Consider the following 23,625-nt stretch of genomic DNA (forward strand, 5'->3'; position numbering starts at 1 on the left):
GAAGTCAATTTATAGTCTGTCTAATATATATTTTGTGTTGAGCATTTGAATCCAGGTTCTGTTTTGCTTGGATGCAATCACCCACATCAATTTTAAAGGAAAAGCTTTGTTCATATAAACCGAGACAAAGTTGCATAGAACCCATATACAGGACAATTTCTATCCAGACCAAAGGGCAGGAGGCTATTAAAGGATACAAGAAAACCCACATCTTCCTCTGATGGAATATTACGAAGTTATTTATTCTTCTCAGATGAGAGATTTGGTTGGAGGTTTGAATGTGGATAGCATGTTGTAGGAATTATGTGCCAGAACCTGCTCGTCCATGAGTGTGAGAACATTTGTGCATGCATGTGCTGAGTGATGCACATGGCAATGGCATGCATGCACAAATGCGCGCACATACAACCCAAACATTTCTATCAAGTATTTTTCCTTTTCTAATGTGTAAACACTAACAGTATGGCTCTGCCTTTCAAAAAATTGAAACCTTTGGGTGTACCTGATTCTGTTGAAAAGAATTTCAGATGCACAGATTTGCTCCCATGTATTCCTGTAACCATAACAGGTCTGGCACAATATATGGGTTGCTAGTAAACTATATTTACAGTAGAGGGTAAAAAAAAATCACTCCGAATCAGTCATTGATAATTGAAGCTTGACCAGAAACTTCATGGGTACCTAAAATGGAAATTTACACAAGATGTTACAATGCCTGTATGATAAACATGTAGAATTCTCTCGCTGGATTCCTTTCAATAGAGACCAGAGGTCTTTAGGATAAATGCTACAGCAACGATCATGATTGGTAGTATCCCTACCAGTCTACCACTATAAATGATGTTAGTATCTTCTTCTGCTATACCTTGGTGTTAGTCTAACCTAATGTCAGCATTAAATCCTGTGAAGTTGTTGGCAACTAAAGGCAGCCTTTGATGTTGGGTTTTTAGTCAATTTTGGTGTACTCAAGCAGCATGTGTGGTGACCTATAGATCTTCACCAGCGTCCAGTAGAGAACCTCTTCTACTCCAAGCTCACCTTCTGCTCTTGCGGCATATATATCCTCACAGATGGCTATCAACCTACAGTACACCAGAAGAAATAAATAATACACTTAATAAGAAACAGCCCAAATATAATTTGTCCATCTCTGCCTAAGGGAACACAATCTTATGATCCAAGTTTCTTATAAGAGGCATCATTATGTGGAGAACGACAAAAAAAAAAAAAAAAAAAAAAAAAAAGAAGCCGCTTTACCTATCACAGGAAGGAAGGTTCTCATAAGGGATTCTCATTCTTAAGTCAGAACATTGCAGCCTGATAAAACGGCCAACTGCAAGAACAAAGGTTATGTACAGCCCCCATATGCTGAACTTGCTGAGAGTGTCACCAATGATACCTTCTGAAGAAGTATTGGAGTATTAAAAATATCTCAATAAAAGAAAAAAGAATTTATAAAAAAAAAAAAAAAAAAAAAAAAAACCCACAAGCAGGTACAGCATATGAATTGATAGAGAACTTTTTCTTACTAAAATATCATCTATATATAAAAATTCTTTAAAACTTACGAGGAGGTACTTCCTCAGATATTATGATTGCCATGGGTCCAGTCAAACCTCCACATCCAGTGACTCCTGAGGAATTGACATCATTGAAGGACCACCACTCATAATTTGCACGATTTATAACAAGATCCGCATTGACAGAAATTTCCTGTAAGATAGTTGTATTTTAGTGCTCTTCATAATAAAATAACAATATATGTGATAAATACAATGGATACTATAGACACTGTTATAGCATCACATGACACCAAGAACCATTTAGTGCGCACACACATACAGAGAAAGAGAGAGAAACTAGGAATGAAGAAAAGAACCTAGTTAAGGTGTAGCATACCTCTTGTTCCAGAGGTCTGACATCACCAGAACCAGTAACACGGAAGTATCTCGGATAGACATTATAGATCCTAAAGCTGTTCATAGAGCCATTTAAAACTTTTTGAACATCTGATCGCATTGGAAGATCCACAGGATCGATAGTTCTTTCATATTTCACAACTTCCTTTCCTTTTGGTCTGTCTCGGGTAAGTACCCAAGTAAAAATAATATCCATGTCCGTATCCCAGTCAAGGGACTGAATGAATCTTGTCTGAACAACACTGGGGACAAGCCACAAAATACTGGCATCAGGTTGGCAGCATATCAACTGGATATCATTCTCATTATATGTGTCCCAAAAACTTTGGGGATCAAGATCAATATCATCATTGAACTGATCCCATGGGATCTTTTCACAGAGAGTGGTTTGATACAAGGTCAATCTTCCACTCGCTGTTTTAATATCAATCTGAACACTGGCATCTTTAACAGGGTTAACAATGTTTGTTGGGTTACCACTGCTATACATCTGTAAAGAGAAAACAAGAAGTCAATGCACAATTAAAATACATTGGTGGTGAAGAAAGGATCATGCTTACTGCTTATGCAAGTTGTTCAAGAAAATGCAACGAATCTAGAGAGAAAACTTCCTTCTAATCTAATAGAATCTGTGAGATGATTGTGTCTGCCCTAACTTGATCTAAATGGACAGGTAAAGGAATCCAATAAACAGATGTACTCTGATCTTGAAGGAACTGAATGAGTTTTCAATATATCTAAGGATCTGCATTGCTGCAGTTAGACAGGCAAATTGAGAATCTAGTTTCCAGCAATGGGAGAATCAGTAGATATGTCGGAATTGTTTCCGCACTTTCAGAATTTTCTTTGGTGTTTAAGCCGCTATCTAAAGCTACCCTTATCTTTTATTTACTGATTAAGGTTTCTCCTCTTTGTAAAGTCTACATTCTACAAGACTTCCCCCCACCCCTCTCCCCCAAAAAGGGAAATTATTCAGACTAACGTAAGTGGTACAGCCTTATAAAATGAATGCTATTGGATTTTCTGAAAAGAAAAATGCTTATCAAGGGTACTTTATCAGAAGATGGCACTCCTTTGGCATGCCCCCATACACATTCTGGTTGAATAAATCAAATAATTTGAAGTACACAGCAGACATGCATCTATTCAAGCAAGATCCTTTTTGTTTTAGTTTTGATTGTTTCAGTAGGTTGGATAGAGAATGTAATTGTAGAAATCAAAAGCAACATAAAAATCTCTTTAAAAGAATATCCAGAATATTGTGGCCATATTTTAAAATGAAGGGCTATAATTAGAGTAGGGGAATACATAATAGTCACAAACAGAGACATAAAAGATAATAATTTTCCATTTTATCTGTTTTTGGTCATGTAAAATAATTCAAACATATTTGGTGGTGCTCCTCATAGGTTCCACCTATCTAATATATCCAGAAGTACAGACCTAAAGACAAAATGTGGCCGATATCTGACATGTTATTCAGCTCCATCAAGATCTTAAGGAAAACATAATCAGCAATTGTAAAAAATCAAACCCATTAATAGAATAAAGAATCATACGATTATGAGTAGTATTTTCAAGCATATTAACCTTCAACGTGCTAAAAACCTTTATTATCATGAAACATTAACTTGCCAGATGAGTTTCTTAAATACATCAGTATCTTTTAAAGGGATTCATCCTAAAGTGCACATGCACTTCCTTTGATTAATCTCAATATTTTAAGTATTCCAAAGAGAGACCATCAACCGCATTATAAAAGCTGTCAGTATTTTGGTTCCTAAATGTTATCAATATTCCAAACAGCAGCTTAGAATACATTTAGCATTATTCAACCAGTAGTTTCTGCCTTTATAGTTGCTTACCAGCATAGGAGCCCAGATAACGCAGATTAATATAAAGAACAAACATATCCCATTGCAACATTTGGTCATTTTAGTTTGCCTTTCTCCTTGTTTGTGTTTAGCTCTATTCAAGACTGCATCACATTTGACAAGGAACAAGCTTGCATGTATGTCCTCCAACTAATAAGAAAACCTTCTATCAGTTTCAAATATAAGCATCTCAAATTATCCAATCAAACTGTATCACTAAAAGCATTATACCCAAAAAGCAGTCAATTGTCTATTAGAAGATATAATAATTATATAACTACAGACTGGTAATCATTAAGTCAACCTTAATGTCTTATCGTGCACCATAGTCAGGAAAATACAATCTTCTCAAATTTGAAATTACATATAATGATGAAACAGTATGCAGATTTATACAATCTCCTTAAATAGGATAACTTGATTTCGTGGTTCCAATCATCCAATAGATATCAATGAATTTATGAACTCCACATTTCTTCCCCTATTTTTATTTTGGTTTCCTCTCTACAAAGATGATAATGATGTTGATAGGCAATGATGATAATGATAATTTTTAAATTACCAATTGTCCCAAAAGCTTAAGTTGTTAGGAAATAGAGAATTTTATCATTTAACCATAATTCTAAACACTCCCCCTCACGTGTGGGCCTAAACTACCCCTTAATAAGTAGGGTCCAACATATGAGATTTTCAACATTTTAAATGGGAGGTAGAGTGGAGACAAGGATCAAACTCAGGATCTCCTACTATAATACCATGTTAATTGGCAAAACATGTTTAGAGTCAAATGATGGTCCTATATTTTTCCCAGATGGTTCTCCTGGGCTTTTGAGGCTTTGATGCCTGGGTCAAATTTAACAATAATAAAAGACTAATCATAATGATTATACAGAGGATAAAGAATGGTAGTATGGTTACAGAGGTTAGAGTCACTAAAGCATGCTGATGATAAGTATTTCAAAAACTCACCTTGAGCCAGTCATACATGGTCAAAGATGTTGCTGTGCATGACCAGTCAAGTACACATCGCAATTCATACAGAAAGGGTAGAGCACGATAAAGTCTATAGCCCAAGTACTTAGTTCGTGAAACTTCACTGGTCAAGAACTGCCGATACAATGTGCTTTGATGAGGAATCCCATATCGAATTTGTATAGCCTGCAGAGCTAAAGAAATAGCTTTGGCAAGATATATAGCACGGAGTGCTAACCCTCCAGCATGCTGTTGTGAAGCGTCCATGTGCCAAGCATACTCTGTCACTGAATACGTGAAGAGGATGAGGTTGAAAAGGTAAAAAATAACTTTACCCGTTGCAAATGAACAGAGGTAAATTATGCGATCAAGCACGATCAAGAAAAAGATAATCTGCATGGAATAAGCATTCAACCCAGTTAGGAAGTCCCAGCCATATTAACCCAAACAAAATGCAAAGATCTAACTGTCCATCTTAACATACATCTCCAAAGTAAACCAAGTAGTAAGGGGTCCTAAATTTATTTACAAGTAAAAAATTAATTTCAGAAAAAAGAATAAAAAAAAAAAAAAAAAAGTATTGCCAGTAGATGGTACATGTATAGAGGAAATATGAGCGCACACACACACCCAAAAAAATGATGGATCCCCAAATTATTTTTAAAATCATATGAAAAATAGATTATTTGTTACCTTCATAAAATCACAAATAAAGGATATTTAAATGAAGTTGGGAAGCTGACAAAGTTTAAGACAAGAATTTTCCAGTTGAGAAACTTTGAAACTAATTTTTATATGGTTTCCATGCTAGTTTACCGATCTCAGATTCATGAAATGAGTCTAAGTCATATGGACAAAAGTTGACTCATAGAACAAATTTGTAACTCTCAAGTCTTCTTCAAAAACTTCATTTACAATAATTAAAGCATGGATCAAAACAACAAAGAAAACACTATCAATAGACTTACCATTAAGATAAACACAAACTCTTTTGGAAACTGATCTTCAAGCTGATACACATCAAGAAATTCGCTATTATTTTTTATGATTGATTGGTAAAAAATGGCGACTAGAAAAAATACACTCAAATCTGCACCAAATATGTAGGCATATAGATCAACTTCTCTTTTGCCTCCCCCAATTACAGAGAGTATGGGGTAAGGGAATCTGATTTCTTCAACAAACCCAGCATGCTGTGCTTTAAGAATTTCCTTTGCTACATCAGTTGCTGGAGTCAGCGACTCGTACCATTCTGCTGAAGCACACTCTGTCAAAGGGGATGCATATACCACCTCAAAAACAACTGATGACACATTTGAGTTTTCTTGACTTCTTGCGATGCTTTGAACATGAACTCTACTGGCAAAAGGGCAGAGATTAGGGTTTTCTTCTTTGCATCTTTCATTATGGACAGTTCTTAGCAATTGATTTATTCCAGACTCAATTCTCTCTGGCTGAATCCCATCCTCTGGCCAAGATTGGACATCCATAGACACCTGGACAAAGTAAGGAGGAGACTCTGCTCCTTGAGTCAATGATTTCCAGTACCTAAAGAAGCTTCTGATTATCAATTTTGCCATATTTGTCACTAGCTGTAGCAGCCCCCTTGTGCTCTCACTCCAGCTATAATTTACAGAAACTTCATTTCTATAGAGAGCACTCTTCTTACTGAAATTGAAGTCTGTTGAAGACATCCATTCACCATCTTTTGCAGTTATAGAGCTCTGTATAAGTGTAAATAAGTAGACAAGAAAAAGCGGTAAAGAGCTGACAACAAAGGATGACACATTTCTATGTGCAGGGAATCCCAACTCACGAAGTAGGCCAGAATCAAAACTTAACCCACAGTGCTGAAAGAGAATTTGATACAGATACTGAAGCAATATATAAACTTCTGTGTAGATCAGCATGATAACCCAGAAGATGTAACTTGGGCTGGTATTTACACATAGAGCAAACAGAAATAGAGCCGCAAGATATACCATAGAAAGCAAACTAAAGTTCCATAGAAAGACAAGAACAAAGCAACAATAACACACAACATCATAATTGGATTGCATTTGGGACCATATGTGACAGAAGAGCCTTCCTAACTGCAGACTTGCCGCATCAGAACTCTGATCAGACTGCAAAGAAGAAGAGCGCTCCACATACAAGTACTCTGTTTTTTGGCTCTCCATCTCATCATATATCCCATCCTCAGCAAACAAGTTCTCTTTCACATTGGTGTCTTCTTGTCCTATGTTCAAATAGTTCACAAGGTTGTTGACTGCCTGATTGCCAATAGACTGTACTTGGGAAACACCATCACCTATCATCTGCACTGCGGATATCAATGGGTTTTCTTTTGCCTGGCCTTTGACTTTTTCTTTTTTGTCTAAATCAGAAAATGCACTATCCAAAATGTCTGATTCGACTTCAGTGATCTCACAATGAGGAGATCCCACCAAATGCTTGTTAAACTCTGCTACTGATGGACTTTCTGCATTCATACTACCAGGAGAGTCATGCAATTCAGATGAGGATACCAAATCCTCTCTGATGATCTGTTCTTGTATCTTGTATTTTATTTCTGCTTTATCAGAAGTTCCAGCATCATTATTTGAAGTAATAGAAGTACCTCTCCTCCTCATTAGGCCTTCACTAAGAGGAGAAGTTCCATCAATGTTGGCAGTTGAGTTCAAGCTGTGAAGCTGGATTTGCAAGTTAAGCATCTCAGACTTCATCTTCTCCACTTGCAAGTTACGCTGGCGTTTCTTCTCCTCAGATTCCCGAATATGCTGTAACTGTGCAGTTTTCCATGCAGCTTTCTTCTCTTGCTCACGCACAATGGCACCAATTTGCTCTGCTTCAAGATATCGAAACACATAATCAAACTCTTGGGAGGAGAACATATATGACTGAAGTGAAACCAACATAAATATGATAATCTCAACTAGCGCAGATCTCTCAGTAATCCGGAATCCATAGTCATATTTATAAAATCCAATCATTCCATATATGAAATCCATTGTCTCACACTTCCCAGCACTAAACTCCCCCACAAAAGGAGATTGATAGGCAAGAGAGAGAACAATAAGAGCAAAGTTGTACATGCGCAAGAACTTGAATATCTTATTCTTTTTCTTTAGTATTTGAAGTCTCATTCGAAAGAATACCAGAGCAAAAGCTAGATAACCAAGGTGTAGAATGTCATACTCCAGCGTTCCAGTAATCAAAATCAATGCAAGCACAAGGTCCAATAGATGGCAATAGCAGTAAAGCCTCAAGTAGTCAAGAATTGTCCACATGCTTTTAGTTTCAAAAGATAGATCTCTCCAAACAAATGTGTTTTTACGCTGAGACATCATCTGGCGATATGTCGATGACCCTGAGAAACTGGACAGGTGATCAGCACGAAGTTTGAAACAAGCAAGCATGAAGACCAGAAAATAGCTGGTAAGTGTTCGAGGATCATCAACAATAAGACCTGCAGAAAATGTGGTAGACAATTTTAACAGGCTAAGAGAAATGGCTTACTGTGCATAGAGCTCAAGGCACGAAAATAGAAAATAAACAAATTTAATATCATAAAAGATCATTAAAATATATTTGGAATGGCTTGGGACTTGGTCCTGAGCATTGGACCATGTTGGCAGAACCAAAAAATAATTGCAATTTGATTGTAAAAAAGCCTCTAAAAGTTCTTTAAAATCCGTATTAAACATCTATAATAAGCTTCCTGTAGACAGAACAAAGAAAAAAGTAAAAACACTTTTACAGATTGCAAGAATAAAAGTTAGCCAAGTAGCTTTAGCATCTGAACATTTAGGCCTTGTCAGAAGAGAAATTTATTCACTATACCAACATATTTCACCAATAGAAAACACATAAGTAAACAAGTAATTATAACAGCCAAGCAGCAATTATAACGGGGCCAAAAAGTAATACCCAACCAACAGTTCTTGCAATACTGGAAATAAAGGGTTGAGCTTCTCCAGCAATCATGGCATTGTATATTAGTCTCACTTGGAATATTTTGATTCAAAGACCATGTACTCTTCCAGATGGCGAAATACTCAAGAATAAGAATAGAAGCAAACAAGAAGATTAACAGGGGCCACAATTTACGTAAAATGCGTCGATTCAGAAGAACACAAGCAGCAAGCAATGCAATATATAACATAGATATTGCATTCAACAAAGCAAAGCTAGCAAGCAGCAAGGCAATCATGTTTATCTCAAGACCAAAGAGAGTAAACAAATTCTCCATCCAAAATTTCAAATATATTTTCAAGAGTCTCTTCTGTGTTTCAAATCTCTCCTTTCTCAAGGCAAGTATCCGTTTCTTGTTCCACTTATGAGTCTCCTTGGTGCTTCCCCAGATATACCCAAATGAATATTTTCTAGTGCTGCCACCGTCAGAGATGCCTGCTTTAGAAGATGCAGGATTAGATGATTGAGACAAACCAGAGGAGAAAAATGGCCATGAATTGCTTGTCACCCCCTCTTGTTTTACAGACAGTGCACCAGAATCTGATAACGGCTTAATATCCTCATTAGAAATGGAAACATCAACTGAGTCATCCTCTTCTGAAACAAACAAAGGACAAGGCTCTTCCCACTTTCCTTTGTTTACAATAGTACTTGGCATCTTCTCCAACCAACGAAAGACATTGTATTGAAGAGTACATGCAGCAATCACCAGCACTTTTCCCCTCAAGCCTGATTCTAGATCCCAGAAGCCCGGCTTAAAGACAGAGAATCCCAAAAAACGGGACAAATCAGAGTGTTTCTGTCCAGGAAACATCCCAGCCTGTTCACCCCACATCTGAAAAAGATACTCAGCTGTAACTAAAAATCCAGTGTAAACTAAGAATGATCTGGATGGGACCCGGGAATCTTTAGGTAAAGTGGAACAGATGACAAGGCCAACTAGATACACAAAACCAAATGCACTAATTGGAGATAAAGAAGCATAAAACAAAGCAATAAACAAGATCTTCTGGCTGTGCCAAATAAGAAACCTTTGGAGAAACCCAAGTACTCCACATTCCATTGGATCTGAATCATCTGAACTGTTTTTCTTGCTCTGCCTCCTCTCATAGCTATAAAGTTGCATCACAATCAAGACTGCCAAAGATTCCCAAACATTTTCCAAGGATGAAGCTTCTGAGTTGTAGCCCAAATAAAAATTGAGATCTATCAAACTGGACAGCCACATCTCAAAGCTGGAGAAACTGCTCAAGCTATATAGAAATATAAATACCATGATAGAGTATGCTTTTAATGGAAACCATAGACGTCTTTTTGTCCTCTCAACCAGTTGTCTTCCGATTATCCAAACAAGGAGGAATAATATGTACCCAAGTGAAATATGATTAGGTCTCACCAGGTAAACTGTGAGGAGAATTGTTATGAAAGCAATGTAGGTTCCTAATGATCTATATATAGATAGAAACTTCTGTCCAATTGCACTGAGGAATGATGCTATCCTTCTCTCTGAAAAAAATAAAAAATATGAGTACATAGCACTTTTTTTCCCCTCTGCAAAATTAACATGAGTATATATCACTGAAAAGTGAAAAGTGAAAAGTGATACACGAGTAGCAGTAACAGTAACTGCACTGGCAATACAATTAATAATTTCCTAAGACCCAACTGTCACATACAATGGATTTAGATACTGCTATTTAAAAATCATAGTTTTTCTATCATATCATCCAAGAATTGAACATGCCATCTCATAAGGGTTGTTGACACACTGAGAGTTGTCCCTAAAATAATCACAAACAATTACAGATCACATTTTAATTCATAAACCCGAAACAAATGGTTGGGTAAAGCTTATTGGCTCTGATTCTGGTTCATCCAACTTTTATCTGGATCATTCACCATAATCAATTGATGCGTCAAAAAAGAACACGACTACACAAAAATATTGATATTAATGAGGAAACTGTAAGGGAGGGTCTTCTGAACATGCACAATTATCAAATTTTATACATAAAATAAAACTCTCAGAAGTAAAAAGTCAGTATTTAAATTAACATTTGGAACTAATTTGGAAAACTAAACTAAATTTCAAACTAATCCTGATATTCTTAGAGACCACAGCAAAAAGTCATTCCAAAATATACTAAGCAAGGATAAAATTATACCATAGGAAGGATTATCATGACTGTATTTGGTGGCTGAGGAGGCATACACTGACAACAAAACTGATTTGTTCAGACCAGCTTTCAAGATGCTAAATCCAACAGGTAGGCTAGGGGTGCGCTGCACAATTGCTGAGAATGAAAATAGCATCTCAAAACCATGATTATGAATTGCACAGAAGCAAGCAAGCAAAGCTACTTCCAGAAAATCCCAGGAGCTATCATATTCAAGGAGACCTGCATCAAATTCACATAAATGATTAATAAACTTATCTTTTGGGTTCAGACAATGAAATTTGACTGATATTACCATGAAGAAATCTCTAATGCAGAAAATAATTGACCACAACCATGTCCACTTGATACATAACAATTCTAACTAGTTAAAAGTAAATGCTTACCTAACTGTGATAGGATTTCCATACTTAAAGAGCCTTCTTGCTCCAGAAAATTAGAAATCAAATCAATCTGAAGAATGTATAACAGTGCAAAGTGAGCCTCACATAAGAGAATCATAGACTCGCGTGTCTTTCTGCTGATGTTGTGGCTCAAAAGATATATCAAGAAGAATATCACTGAAGCAAAAGTAAGAACATAACAAATATCAGCAAAATGCCATGAATTCATATCACATCAATCCATTTCTAAGCATTATAAAATTGACCCAAACAAAAGGCATTATGGTATAAATCAATTTTATGAATAAAATAATAAAATATATTACTCTTTAGAAGGACAGAATTAATAATGAGTTGAGAAAGCATACTATACACAGCATGGAAGAAACCAGGTTTCATGGCAATAAGGAATATCAGTGCCAGCATTATAGCCCGAGAGCTTTTGCGCAGTCCCCATGCAATTGTAGCAACAATCAATACCTTAGTCTCTTCCTCCACTATGATTAAAAAAATGGGAAGACAAAATCAAATAGATGGAACTGAAGTATATAACCCAATTACAGTTTATCAGCAAAGCAAATCTAAGAGCAGAGCTGGATTAAGAATACAGAATAAAAATCCCAGAAGAAAAAGGATGTCACAATATCAAATTTGTAAAACTGAAATACCTCTTTACAAATAATTCAGGAAACAATGAGAAATCAAGTGATAAAGCAAGCAAACAGTTATCATCAGAATGACAAAAAGATCATGTAAAACACCTTCTCCACAATTCCATCTAATCTTTAAAAAGCTAACATGGGAAAGGTACTTGTAAAGTTTCTGTCACATATAAGCACTATAATTGACTTTTAATATTAACAATCATACATATATAAAGGGGCCCAATAATTGTAGGAGATATACTCTTGTAAATCTATACGACAAAAAATGTGATATAAAAAGTTCTGCACCAACAACCATTGTTTACAAGTGTCATGATGCTCTGGGAGAGAGGGAGTAAAGATTAAAAAATATGGGTGCAAATCTGGTCTTGCAGATCCCGTAAAATTGTCACCATAATTAACTCAACAAGATGACAGACCTGCAAAGAGATACAGCACATCATGTGGAACAACACCATGTACAATGTGAGAAACCAAAGACTTCACCCACAAAGACTGATATGGTTCAAATTGACCGGCAATGAATATAATATGGCCTTAGAGACAGAAGATAGAAAAACAAGATTTGTGCATCCAATCCCAAATATTGGGAAAAGATTTGTAGAGGTAATGAAGCCAACAAACATATATCAATCCATTTCCATGAATTTAATTCAACACAAAAAGTGGATTATTAATTATTTAGTCAGTTATCAAAAAAAAAAAAAAAAAAATTTATTCAGTTAACTGGTGTCACAGTATTGTGTGTGTGAATATATATATAGGAAACAAGCGTACACTTCAAACCAGAGAAACACATGCTAGACTACAAACTTCCACAAAATTTTGAGAAACACATGCTACACTACAAACTCCAGACAATATGTATTTAATCACCTTCCGCTGTAGAGTTTTGATTTGAAGGTTGCCCATGCTCATCAGACAAGCAGAGGAAAACAGAGTTGTTCACAAGATTACCCAGGGCAACTAAAATTCCAAGACAAAACTGTGCAAGCAGAAAGAATCCAGGTATGGGATAATGCCACAACCCAACCATCTCCCAAATTTCCATGTCCTGTATATGAATTAAAGAAATAAATTAAAACCATTGACCCTATCATAGGATAATCCATAGAAAAATTTAATCGCAAAAGAGAGGACTACCTTTCCAAGTTTCCAATTCAAGAAAGAAAATGCTACATTGAAAATGTATGTGCTAACAGCCCACAAGAGAATGAAGACAAGAAGCAGCCCATTCAACCGGTGCAAACGGAATAAGGAAGGGAAGGCATATCCAACGTAGCCAACATATGCAAGTAATCCAAATGCGCATAAACTTGCAAAATGGAAACTCCAAAAAGATAGTGCAAACAAGGAAACCTGTCAAAATTCCCACTAGAGTTTTTATAAACAATTTGACATAACTAGACTCAAAATGCTTGTAGAAATTAAAATATCAAGCACAGTTGCACAAACATCAAAAGAGAAAATTAAAGTAGACTATATATCTTATAGTATGAGCATATTCAAGGAAGGAGATTTATACAATTTTTTTTCTTATAAATTATAAATTATTGCATTAAACCAAAAAAGAATTACATAAAAGAAACCAATAGAGTATACTGTTCGTATACCCAAAAGGATTTTTAGATCAAGTTACAAATGTAATGAGTCAATAAAATCACAACATTGTTTGAGGTCTACTTGTATCCAAAGACAGCCAATAAAACAAAGATCTGGCAAACTAAGATTTTAAGTCTCGATGTAGATAATTCATAGTCTTCAAGCATCATCCTATTTCTCTCCCACTAAACACTCCATAATAAGCAAAGAGGAATAGCATTCCAAACTCCACTCTCAGATGCCTTTGAACTCTGTCACCAACACTTAAGCCTCCCTTTCACTGTCTAAAGCATCATCCACTCTCACCCAAAAACTACAATGAAATCCCATAATTCCATCGCCATAGGCAATTGAATAGCAAATTATCCACATTTTCAAAACTTATCCACCTACTAGCAGAGATGGTGGCAGGTTAGTTGCTGGCAGCTTTGGATCCAACGTGTTTTTCTTTTTTATTGCTAAGTTACATGGTGGGTCTAGAACTAACAACCTCACTCTCCGCCCTGTTTTTACAGACTTAAGTGGTGCTATTTAAGAAACAACTCACCAGCAGTTTTGGATCCAAAGTTGTTAAGAACTCATTCCATTTTTTTTTTTTCTTTGGTAGTTACTAGGGGAGGGCAGATTTGATTCCTATACATCTTTGTTGAAACACTAGGAGGTACTAGTTGAGCTACAAGGCTTTTGGCACAAAGAATTCCTTCCTTTCAATAGGAGCAAACCCAAAAGCATTCAGATTCAAATAATAAAAATATAGTAAAAATATAATATCAGGAAAAAAAAAAAATCATACAAATAATTGCAAAGAACTACACCAATTAAATTCAGGCAGGATTTACTTCTATCTCATACAACCAAATAATTTTCCTTTTAAATTCCACTGTTCTTTTATGTTATCTATGTTCATGTTTATTTTCCTTAATCATTACTCCTTTAAGAATATTGTGCCTGATTTTCATATCCACCTTATTAAATAAAATATAAAATTGAATTGAAAGCTCTTTTTTTTTCTTTTTTTTATAATTCAATAGTCGGGGGAGGGGGGACTGGACATCTACGATGGAAACACTAGAAAAGTACCAATTGAGCTACAAAAATCTTGGCATAAAATTGCATTGAAAGCTGACTTGCATAAGTGGGAGATATCTATATTGTTTTTCAAACTAAACAAATACCATATACCACGTGTTTGCTTAGAGCAACAGATTCACAACTGCATTATTATTACCATCAAAATTGGTTATAAGAATGGGTCAGCATCCAGTGCCATGCTTATTAGGCATCATAAATTTCATTTAGCTAAGGGAAACATACTAATCTCACAAGACCGTTACAACACATTGTTTATGTTTATATACCGGGAAGCCGTACGTGAAAAAGTTGATACTAAATGTCCGAAACACTGCTCCCCTCAATAAAACATTGGTGTGCTTTACACCGGATCTGCAAATCATTGAAACAATCCAGTAAGCTTTTAAGCATCAAACCATTTATGAAGTTGAAACATCCTCCAAAATGGAGTAACAGAAGAACTTCAAATTCAGCAAAGCCTCATTAAATCCAAATAGGAAATTTTCTTCTTTTTTATTTTATTTTTATAAGAAATCCAAATAGGAAATTTTCAACATTATGAATGATGCAACAGATCAGCAATTAAGCAGGGGAAAAAAAATCCTGTTAGATAAGCATAATGAAGCAGATTTATCGCAGTATTTATTGTCTGGTTTTTTCAACCTTTGGTAAAATGCATAATTGGCCTTAGGTGTCAAACACTATATTGATCAATATTAGACCTGCAGACCTCATGAAAAATAGATTCCAACATTTAATGAGTAAAAATACTTAAATAACTAAAGCGAATTTGAGCAGATTTAACATAAAATTGATAAAGCTAACGAACATTCCTTGAATTATCCATGCAGAAGAATGGCATTTTATCAGCATTAAGGGAAAGGGAAAGGAGGTGATCAACTCATGAACTTTTTTTGTAATCTCTCATCAAAGATACTCTCGTATCCCTCAGGGATCTAGGCATGCAAAATTTCTTCCCCATGCATCCGAAAATTGTATCAGAGGTGGAATAGCCAATAAGTTACTCATAGTGTTAATAGTAGGCTTCATCCAATCTTCTCTTCAAAGACATTGCAAGAACACCCCTCAAAAATGTCAAAAAAAGGGATAACAAAACTAATGCCAGAAATCCAGTTGTTATTGTGCAAGTGTAACGGTGAATCAGTTGACCATCTATTTCTTCACTGTCCAATTGCTATGGATTTGCGGTCTATGATTTTGGGTTTATTTGGAGTAAGATGGGTTATGCCGCAGTTTGTTGTGGGGCTCCTAGCTTGCTGGCAAGGCAGACTTGGTCGCCATAGAAATGGTTATATATGGTTAATTGTTCCCCATTGCTTAATGTGGTGTCTTTGGAGGGAAAAAAATAGTAGGTGTTTTGAAGATAATGAGAGACCCATACCAGATCTCAAGCTTTTTTTCTTTAGAACTGTATTAGATTGGTTGGCTACTTTGCAAAACCAATCATTCTCTTCCTTTCTTGATTTTCTTGATTCTTGTAATTTTTGTCGACCCCCTGTACACTCCTTGTGAACTAGGGTGTCCCTTTTTTTGATATCAATAAAACTTATTACTTATCAAGAAAAATGCCAGAAATCTAGTCAAACACATTAGATTTTATGTAAAGTAATTAGATAGTTGTAATCTTGTAATTAAAAATAACAACGACTATCTTGTGAGCATAGAACATAAAATAATTGAAAGGGGAGGTTTGTTATTAAACAGACAAAAACTTTCCAAGTTTATTACCTGGATTCACGAATAAAAAATGAATGCTTTGAGGGAAGAAGTTGCTCTGTCAAGTTACTTTCTCCCATGGACATAATATAATCCATTTCCTCCAGATCACATTTAATACAAGATAGCTGCATCAGAGAAAAGAAATGGTTGAAAAAGAATCAAACATAATACAATGCAAAAGGCAACAACCAGGAGAAAAATGGCAAAGTAAATGAAAAAGGATAAAGAAAAAAACATCAACAAAAATATATGGACAAAAGGTAATATAACCATATGTTAGTAAGCTTTTTATTGAAAATTGTATAGGACTTGTTTGGGTGGCTACACGTAAGTTGGAACTGAACCATGTTCTTGCAAGGAAAACATTTGGATGGCCAATATCCAGATTCCACATCATTCAGAATGACATGCAACATCATGTCAAAATTTCCACCGTAAGGAGGTGTTATTGCAAAATTGCATCCATCTTCTAAAGTAGATACATTATTGAGGGCGCCTCACTCATCTACATGACGGCTCTCCTTTTTTTTTTTCTTTTTTTTTTTTTTGATAGGTAAGAAAAAATATTATTAAAGGACTACTTTATGCAAAACAGCCAATCATAACAAAAAAATAAAAAACTAAAACACAAAAAACTATATACAAAAGAGAAGTGAATCTACAAACATCAGGGGAGATTCACTAGATGTGAGTCCCCAAACCCGAGACCAATCAAATAAGGAACCAACAAAGAATGCAAGCAGGTGATTATTTGAACTCTCCACATCCTCAAAAGTACAACTATGCTCCCTCCAAATACACCACATCAAGCCTAACAGGATCAAATTCCATATGTTGGACAAGTGTTTCCCCCAACCAATTCTTCCATCCAAAAGCAGATCTATCTCCTTTTATTCTACTCATTCGACAAAACTCCTAAGCACATCACCCACAGGCATATGCCTAAATATGCAGGCTCCATGGACAGTAATTCAGCTCTAAATTTGATATGACACACTACTCACTCTTTAACATCAACTCTCTTTATCCTTTTACTGTCATTGTCTAGTTTAATTTCAATAGTAAAGTTGACCATATGCAAGTACATCTTGACTTCAACTATTCACCATCCCTATAGCTGTGGCTGACAGATTAGAGCGTATTCAAAGGAATTTCTTGTGGGGGTCTTCGGAGGAGTGTTTTAAAAATTCTTTGGTGGCTTGGGAGAAGGTGTGTTCACCTCTAGAGATGGGTGGTTTGGGGGTTAGGAAGTTAGGTCACTTCAACGAAGCTCTATTAGGGAAATGGTTATGGAGGTTTGGCCAAGAAGGAACTGGTCTTTGGTGGAGGGTTATTGCCATCAAATATGGCGAGAATCAAGGGGGGTGGAATACTAAAGATTGTAGAAGGGCACACGGGTGTGGCCTTTGGCATGGTATTAATGTCGGTTGGGAGAGGTTCTCCAAACACTTAGCTTTTGTGGTGCGTGATGGTTCCCGTATTCGTTTTTGGCATGATAGGTGGGTTGGATATTTCTCTCTTAAAATGCTCTATCCTCAGTTATTTGCGTGTTCTAGTGACAAGGAAGCCTGTATTTCTGACTTGTTAGATCATTAGGAGGATGCGAGTAGTAGATGTTGGAATGTGAGATTTTATAGGAATTTTCATGAGAGGGAATTTGAGGCTGCCTTCTCTTTCCTAGAACTCATTCAGTCTCAAATCCCACGAGGTATTGGGTGGGATAAACCCCATTGGTGTCTTAGTAGGAACGGTAAGTTTGATACTCAGTCCTTCTATCTTAAGATCAGGGGTACAGCTCCTTCTCACTTCCCATGGAAGGGGATTTGGAAAGTCAAGGTACCTAGTAGGGTGGCTTTCTTCTTGTGAACCGCAACACATGGCCGGATCCTTACCTTGGAGAATCTCCGGGGCCTCCATTTGGCGAATAGGTGTTGTATGTGTTGTTGTTCTGCGGAATCTGTGGACCATCTTCTCATTCACTGTCCGGTAGCTTATGCTTTATGGGTGCAAATGTTACAAGCTTTTGGGATTCAATGGGTCATGCCGGGTTCTGTGGTGAGTTTGGTGTCTTGTTGGAGTTATGGGTTGGGAAATCATGCTTCAGACGTATGGAATATGGTTCCTGGTTGTTTGATGTGGGTTGTTTGGTTGGAAAGAAACTGGCGCTCTTTTGAGGCTCTGGAGAGAACGCTAGATTAGTTACAAGCGCTCAGCCGAAATACTCTTTTTGAATGGGCTAAGTGCTGGGGTTATTCAAACTGTTCTTCTGCTTTGGAATTCTTTTCTACCCTTAGTTGTGCCTCTTAAGTTGCTTTTCTTATTCTGTTTTCAGTTCTTTTTGTTTGCTGTTTTTTGTGTTCACCATCATGAACACTTGTAATGGCTGTTTGCGTTTTTCTTGTTGAATAAAAGTCCCATTACTTATCAAAAAAAAAAAACTATTCACAAAGTATGCTCCAACATTCCAATGGGTTCATGCCTTTTTTTTTTTTTTTGGAATGCTGGCACACTTTGTCCCCAAACCTTTAATTTTGTCAAAAGAATTACACACAGAAAAAAGCTCATGATTGGTTATAATAGGTTACCACATGATAACTTAGAGAGAAAATTTGAGATTTATTCATGATTTCCCTGATTGAGAGTTTGAATGGGTGGATTAACGAATATATTTATTATACTCTAATCTTACTTTACCTGGAGATATTGATAAATTCAATATGATACACTACTCCACTCTAGTCTAACTACAACTCTCTTTATTGTCTAATTTACTTTTAATAGCAGAGCTGACCATATGCAAGTATATCTTGACTTCAACTATTCTAAGTGTGCCCCAACGTGCCAATGGGTCATGCCTTGTTGTTAATACTTCAAAAGAATTGAAGATAGAGTAAAGCTCATGATTAGTAGAAATAGGTTGCCACATGACAACCTAGAGACTAAATTTGAGATTTATTTGAAATTTCCATGAATGAGAGTTGGAATGTGTGGATTACCTAATGGATTCATTATACTCTAATTTAAATTTTGCTAGAGATATTGACTAGTGAAAAATATATGATCTCTTTTATAAAATACGAATCCAGTGATAATTTACATCCAGGAAGAAACTAATGCCACAAGGAGAGATTAAAATATAATTGACTCGTAGAACCTCAATCGCAGAGAAGATGTTAGTAAGTAATTCTACTAGTATTGTGATGCTAACTTTAAACAGAGTTGGCTACCAGATAGTTGTGAAACAGAGCATACCATGATGTAGAAAAGTATAAGGGAAAGGCAAGAACATATTTCAGGCCACTCAGAATTTGCAGATACTTTAAACAGACCAATGAAATCAGCTATCCGTTGAAACATATTTGGGAACACAATAGGGAGCTGATACACATACAGCAGGGCAATATTGAAGCCAGCATACAGCTGAAGAGGCCTCCACCACCTTCAAGACCATATGTAAAACTATTAGGGACAAATTGGACAAAAAACTGACCAAGAGAGAAAGATTAACAATATTGGCCAGTGAACATTAAATTTTTTTTTTTTTTTATAAGTACCTGAAAAGTCCTAGAAAATTGCTTGTTAAAGACCAATCCACAAGACCAACACAGCTTCCAATAAAAAATGGTAGAGAAATCCATGAGGGATGGCTAATTCCCACAACCAGCTGAATGGCAGGCAACAGCAAACACGATGCCACCCTAAGACGAGAACCTTCCATGTTGCAAAAAAAATAAATAAATAATTATTTGCGATAGCACATGATCAGGAGTTCTCTTGTTTGTTGAGAATGTAACTGAAAGCAATTATACAGCTAGGGTATATTAATATACCAGACATGCAGTCCTATTAAATTTCCATATCTAATGTTGTATGTACTATATTACTTAAGTAGCTTGATCTTTAAATGCAAATCCACTTTAGATACAACTTAAAAATTGAACTGAAAGAATGGTGAAAATAACTTCCCAGTAAAAAGATAGGAAAAAAAAAAACAATAATAGCTAAGCATCAAATATCAAATTTCCATCCAAATCCACACACAATGACACTTTCACGAAAAAGTGATGAAAATTTTTTTTTGATTAAACACATAAATTCTAAGAGGCAAAGGAGCATTCTAGAAATTCTGGGATTCAGTTCAAAATCCTGCCAGAAAGCAAATCCCAGCCCTACAACTGGTTGAAGCAGACAAGTATATATATATATATACTGGTCCATTCAGACAAGCATCAAGATGATTTAACCAGAAATTTCAAAACAGCACCTACACAATAGAAAGATGGATTAACATGAAAACAAGGGTAGATGACAAAATTAAAGGTACAAAAGATTACTCATTACTGAGATGACTTTTTTCCTGAAGGAAAATAAGCACTATGAGAAACCTTCCAATGTCCTCTAAAAAACCAAGTCCAAGATTTATAAACTGATAACATTAAAGAAAAATAAAAATCAAGTGCTACATCAAGCTAAAAAGGGAGAATGTCATGAGACAGCCATTTAGCCCAAGATTTCTTAGACAACCCTTGGAGATCGATCCTACCAGATATCTGCCTAATCAAATAGGAGAGAATGCAAGCTTCTCTAAGACAAAGTCAACCCCATATGATAAGATATTTAGGGGTCTTGAAGTATGCCCATCATTTTAAATACGTGGACATCCTAAATAACTAAAGCCAAACTAACCTATACAAATTTTGCTTTAGTTCATTTTTCACACTATCTCTCCCCTAACCTTTGCTTTTTAATCTTGACAGAATTGTGGAACCTTTCACCCATTATATGATAAAGAACCTTTTTTTACCCATTACAATAGCAACCAACTTTTGTCACCATGAACAACAGTTTGATTGCTCTTGAATAATTCCTAAGTGTACCATGTTCACCTAACAATAAGACATCGGATTCTACAAACTTGCAATTAAAATGTAATGATTGATAGTGAAAATTAAATAAAATGGAAGAACAAATAACTTGCATAAAAATTTGGGACATAGTGGTCTACTCACAAACCTAATTGTTCAATAAATGACAAGAAATGACCCCAACAAGAAGCACGCCATGGAACCAGACCAAATCTATTCCCGTATATATCAACTAAAGCAACAAAAACCGCTATTAGTTGTACAATCAAGAAATAAATTACAGAGGGAGATTTCCAGGTATGAACTCTGCATAAGCATACAACAGGGAAAAAGTATCAGTTTTTGCAGAAGAAATTGAGGGAAAGGAAAAACTAAAAAGAAAAAAGATCAACTCTTACGTTGTGAATCCAATCAGTTTTGCCCACCAAGCTTCTGCTATACTCCATTTATTTCCCTCAACAGCCCATATAACAAGAAACGTTACTTGAGAAAGAATGACAAGCAAGGAAAAGATGATAATGGGCCATAATAACAAAAATCGCCTGCGAAATTGAAACCCTACCCCCAAAAAAAGCAAGTGTTAGTAGTATTAATATAATAATAGCATAATAAGCTAAATTATAGCATTCAATGCAAAAGCAAGCAGCATTGTGCAGCCAAACCTAAGCACTGAGTAATTCTATATCAAGAGGGAACTTATCAATGATATGGCATGAATAAAGGCACAACAAGTAGGATTTAAAATGCATTGCATATTTCCTTGTATTCCTTCTCAAATAATGTAAGCTATATTATATCTTTCCCGATGATTCCAGCTCCTTTCTAACAAAAGCTCCACCAACCCCATCGTCAACCCCAACCCAAGAAAAAGATTCCAAATGATAAACATCATGCAAGCATAATTGCACATGGCATGCAAAGTACAGTAAAACAATAATAGTATACAATTCAATCTGCTAAACTACATACAGAAGCTTACCTATTTTCGGTGCATTGTATTGAAGCAGAAGGAAAGCTATCAAATCAAGTAGAGAGATCAAACTCCAGTTAATTACAGCAGCTGCAACAAATATAGGGAAAGATTTAAAATCAATGACTTGCATCAAGCAAAGTAAACATATACAATTTTGTCTCTGTATACTGAAAGCAAACAGCATTATGACAAAAGCAACTCGCTGATGAAGCTAATAAAGTAATTTACACATTGCTGCATAATGTATGTCTGTGAGTGCAAGCTTTCTGCCTGTAGCACCTACTACTAAGAGAATGTGATATTGTTCCTCTCCCTAAGACTACGAGCCAACAATTCAAACTAACCCCATATAGAAATTTCATAAATTGTAAGACACAATGGCAACTTACAAGCAATACAAACACGGTATATATTTAATTCAAAATGGGTCCATTCAAATTGCCAAAGAAAACACGTTACTTTAGTAGTTATAGCTCAAACCAATTATAGTTTCTGATTGCAATTCAATTCTACCACCTAGTTCATTTCAATAGCAAAGTACTAATAGTGAAATCAAGTTCACTCACTACAAATAATCTTCCTATCACACAAATAAGCAGCTATAAATAATAGTACAAATAAACCAAAAAAAAAAAAAAATAGAAACATTCCAGGGACAATTGCAAAAGCATACCTGTTAGGAGCAACAGAGGCAATACAAACCCACCAAGAAAGCGACCCATGAGAACAACTTTCTACCAATACAAATCACTGCAATTCCATCACCTTCTCATCAAATTTCACAAATCCGTTAATGGGTTTTCAAATTTCAGCCAAATCAAGAAAACCCATTTCAGGAAACTCCAAATCCCCCTAGAAATCACCAATTTTGGAACCCCAAAATATGAACTTTTTCTTCTCTCTTTCTCTCTGTGTGTTAAACAGAATTTAGTTTATCTAGGTGTGTGTTTTTCTAAAATCGCGGTAAAAATTTCAATAATCTGTATCAAAAGCACGTGAATAACTGAACTAATTAAAGAAAATATTTTCTGTAACTACTGGTCCAAACTGAAAGTCACAGATAAGAATTGCAAAAAAAACAGAACAATATTTGAAAAAAAAAACCTTTGGAAAAGTTAATATGTTTTTTTTCAAAAAGAAAAAGTTTAGAGGCTGTTTAACAATGATGTGCTGGTAAGTTTGTTTGTATTTTTTAGAAATGTAGGTGAAAAAAATGCATAAATAGGCTTATAATATTATTTAAAAATTGAAGAAAAAAAAATGTATTTAAATACAAGTAACAAACGGTGCTTAATGTTTAGAGCTTGGACTAATGTGGAACGTTGGAATATTGGGATTTTTGTTTAATAATATATGCTGTTGCTTTACAGGTTACCCAAATGAGACGTTGCGTGATTTAAATGGTGAAA

The 23,625-nt window shown here is 35.6% G+C and overlaps 1 protein-coding gene across 1 annotated transcript; it reads right to left on the reverse strand.

The window, feature by feature from the left end:
* Positions 1-477: 477 nt before the first annotated feature.
* Positions 478-23,388, reverse strand: LOC126709570 (piezo-type mechanosensitive ion channel homolog). The gene is made up of 21 exons (XM_050409862.1): positions 22,890-23,388; positions 22,223-22,303; positions 21,642-21,801; positions 21,392-21,549; positions 19,933-20,089; positions 19,631-19,817; positions 16,388-16,503; positions 14,926-15,010; positions 13,109-13,324; positions 12,842-13,019; positions 11,669-11,797; positions 11,304-11,477; positions 10,906-11,139; positions 8,696-10,246; positions 5,734-8,234; positions 4,763-5,158; positions 3,785-3,943; positions 1,900-2,409; positions 1,569-1,713; positions 1,258-1,402; positions 478-1,082 (listed from the first exon to the last, which is right to left on the reverse strand). The coding sequence occupies exons 1-21, from the start codon at positions 22,936-22,938 to the stop codon at positions 947-949; spliced, it is 7,467 nt and encodes a 2,488-aa protein (XP_050265819.1). The 5' UTR covers positions 22,939-23,388; the 3' UTR covers positions 478-946.
* Between the last annotated feature and the right edge of the window lie 237 nt (positions 23,389-23,625).

Source organism: Quercus robur, chromosome 12 (assembly GCF_932294415.1).
Source record: "Quercus robur chromosome 12, dhQueRobu3.1, whole genome shotgun sequence".
In the NCBI taxonomy this organism is placed as follows: domain Eukaryota; kingdom Viridiplantae; phylum Streptophyta; class Magnoliopsida; order Fagales; family Fagaceae; genus Quercus; species Quercus robur.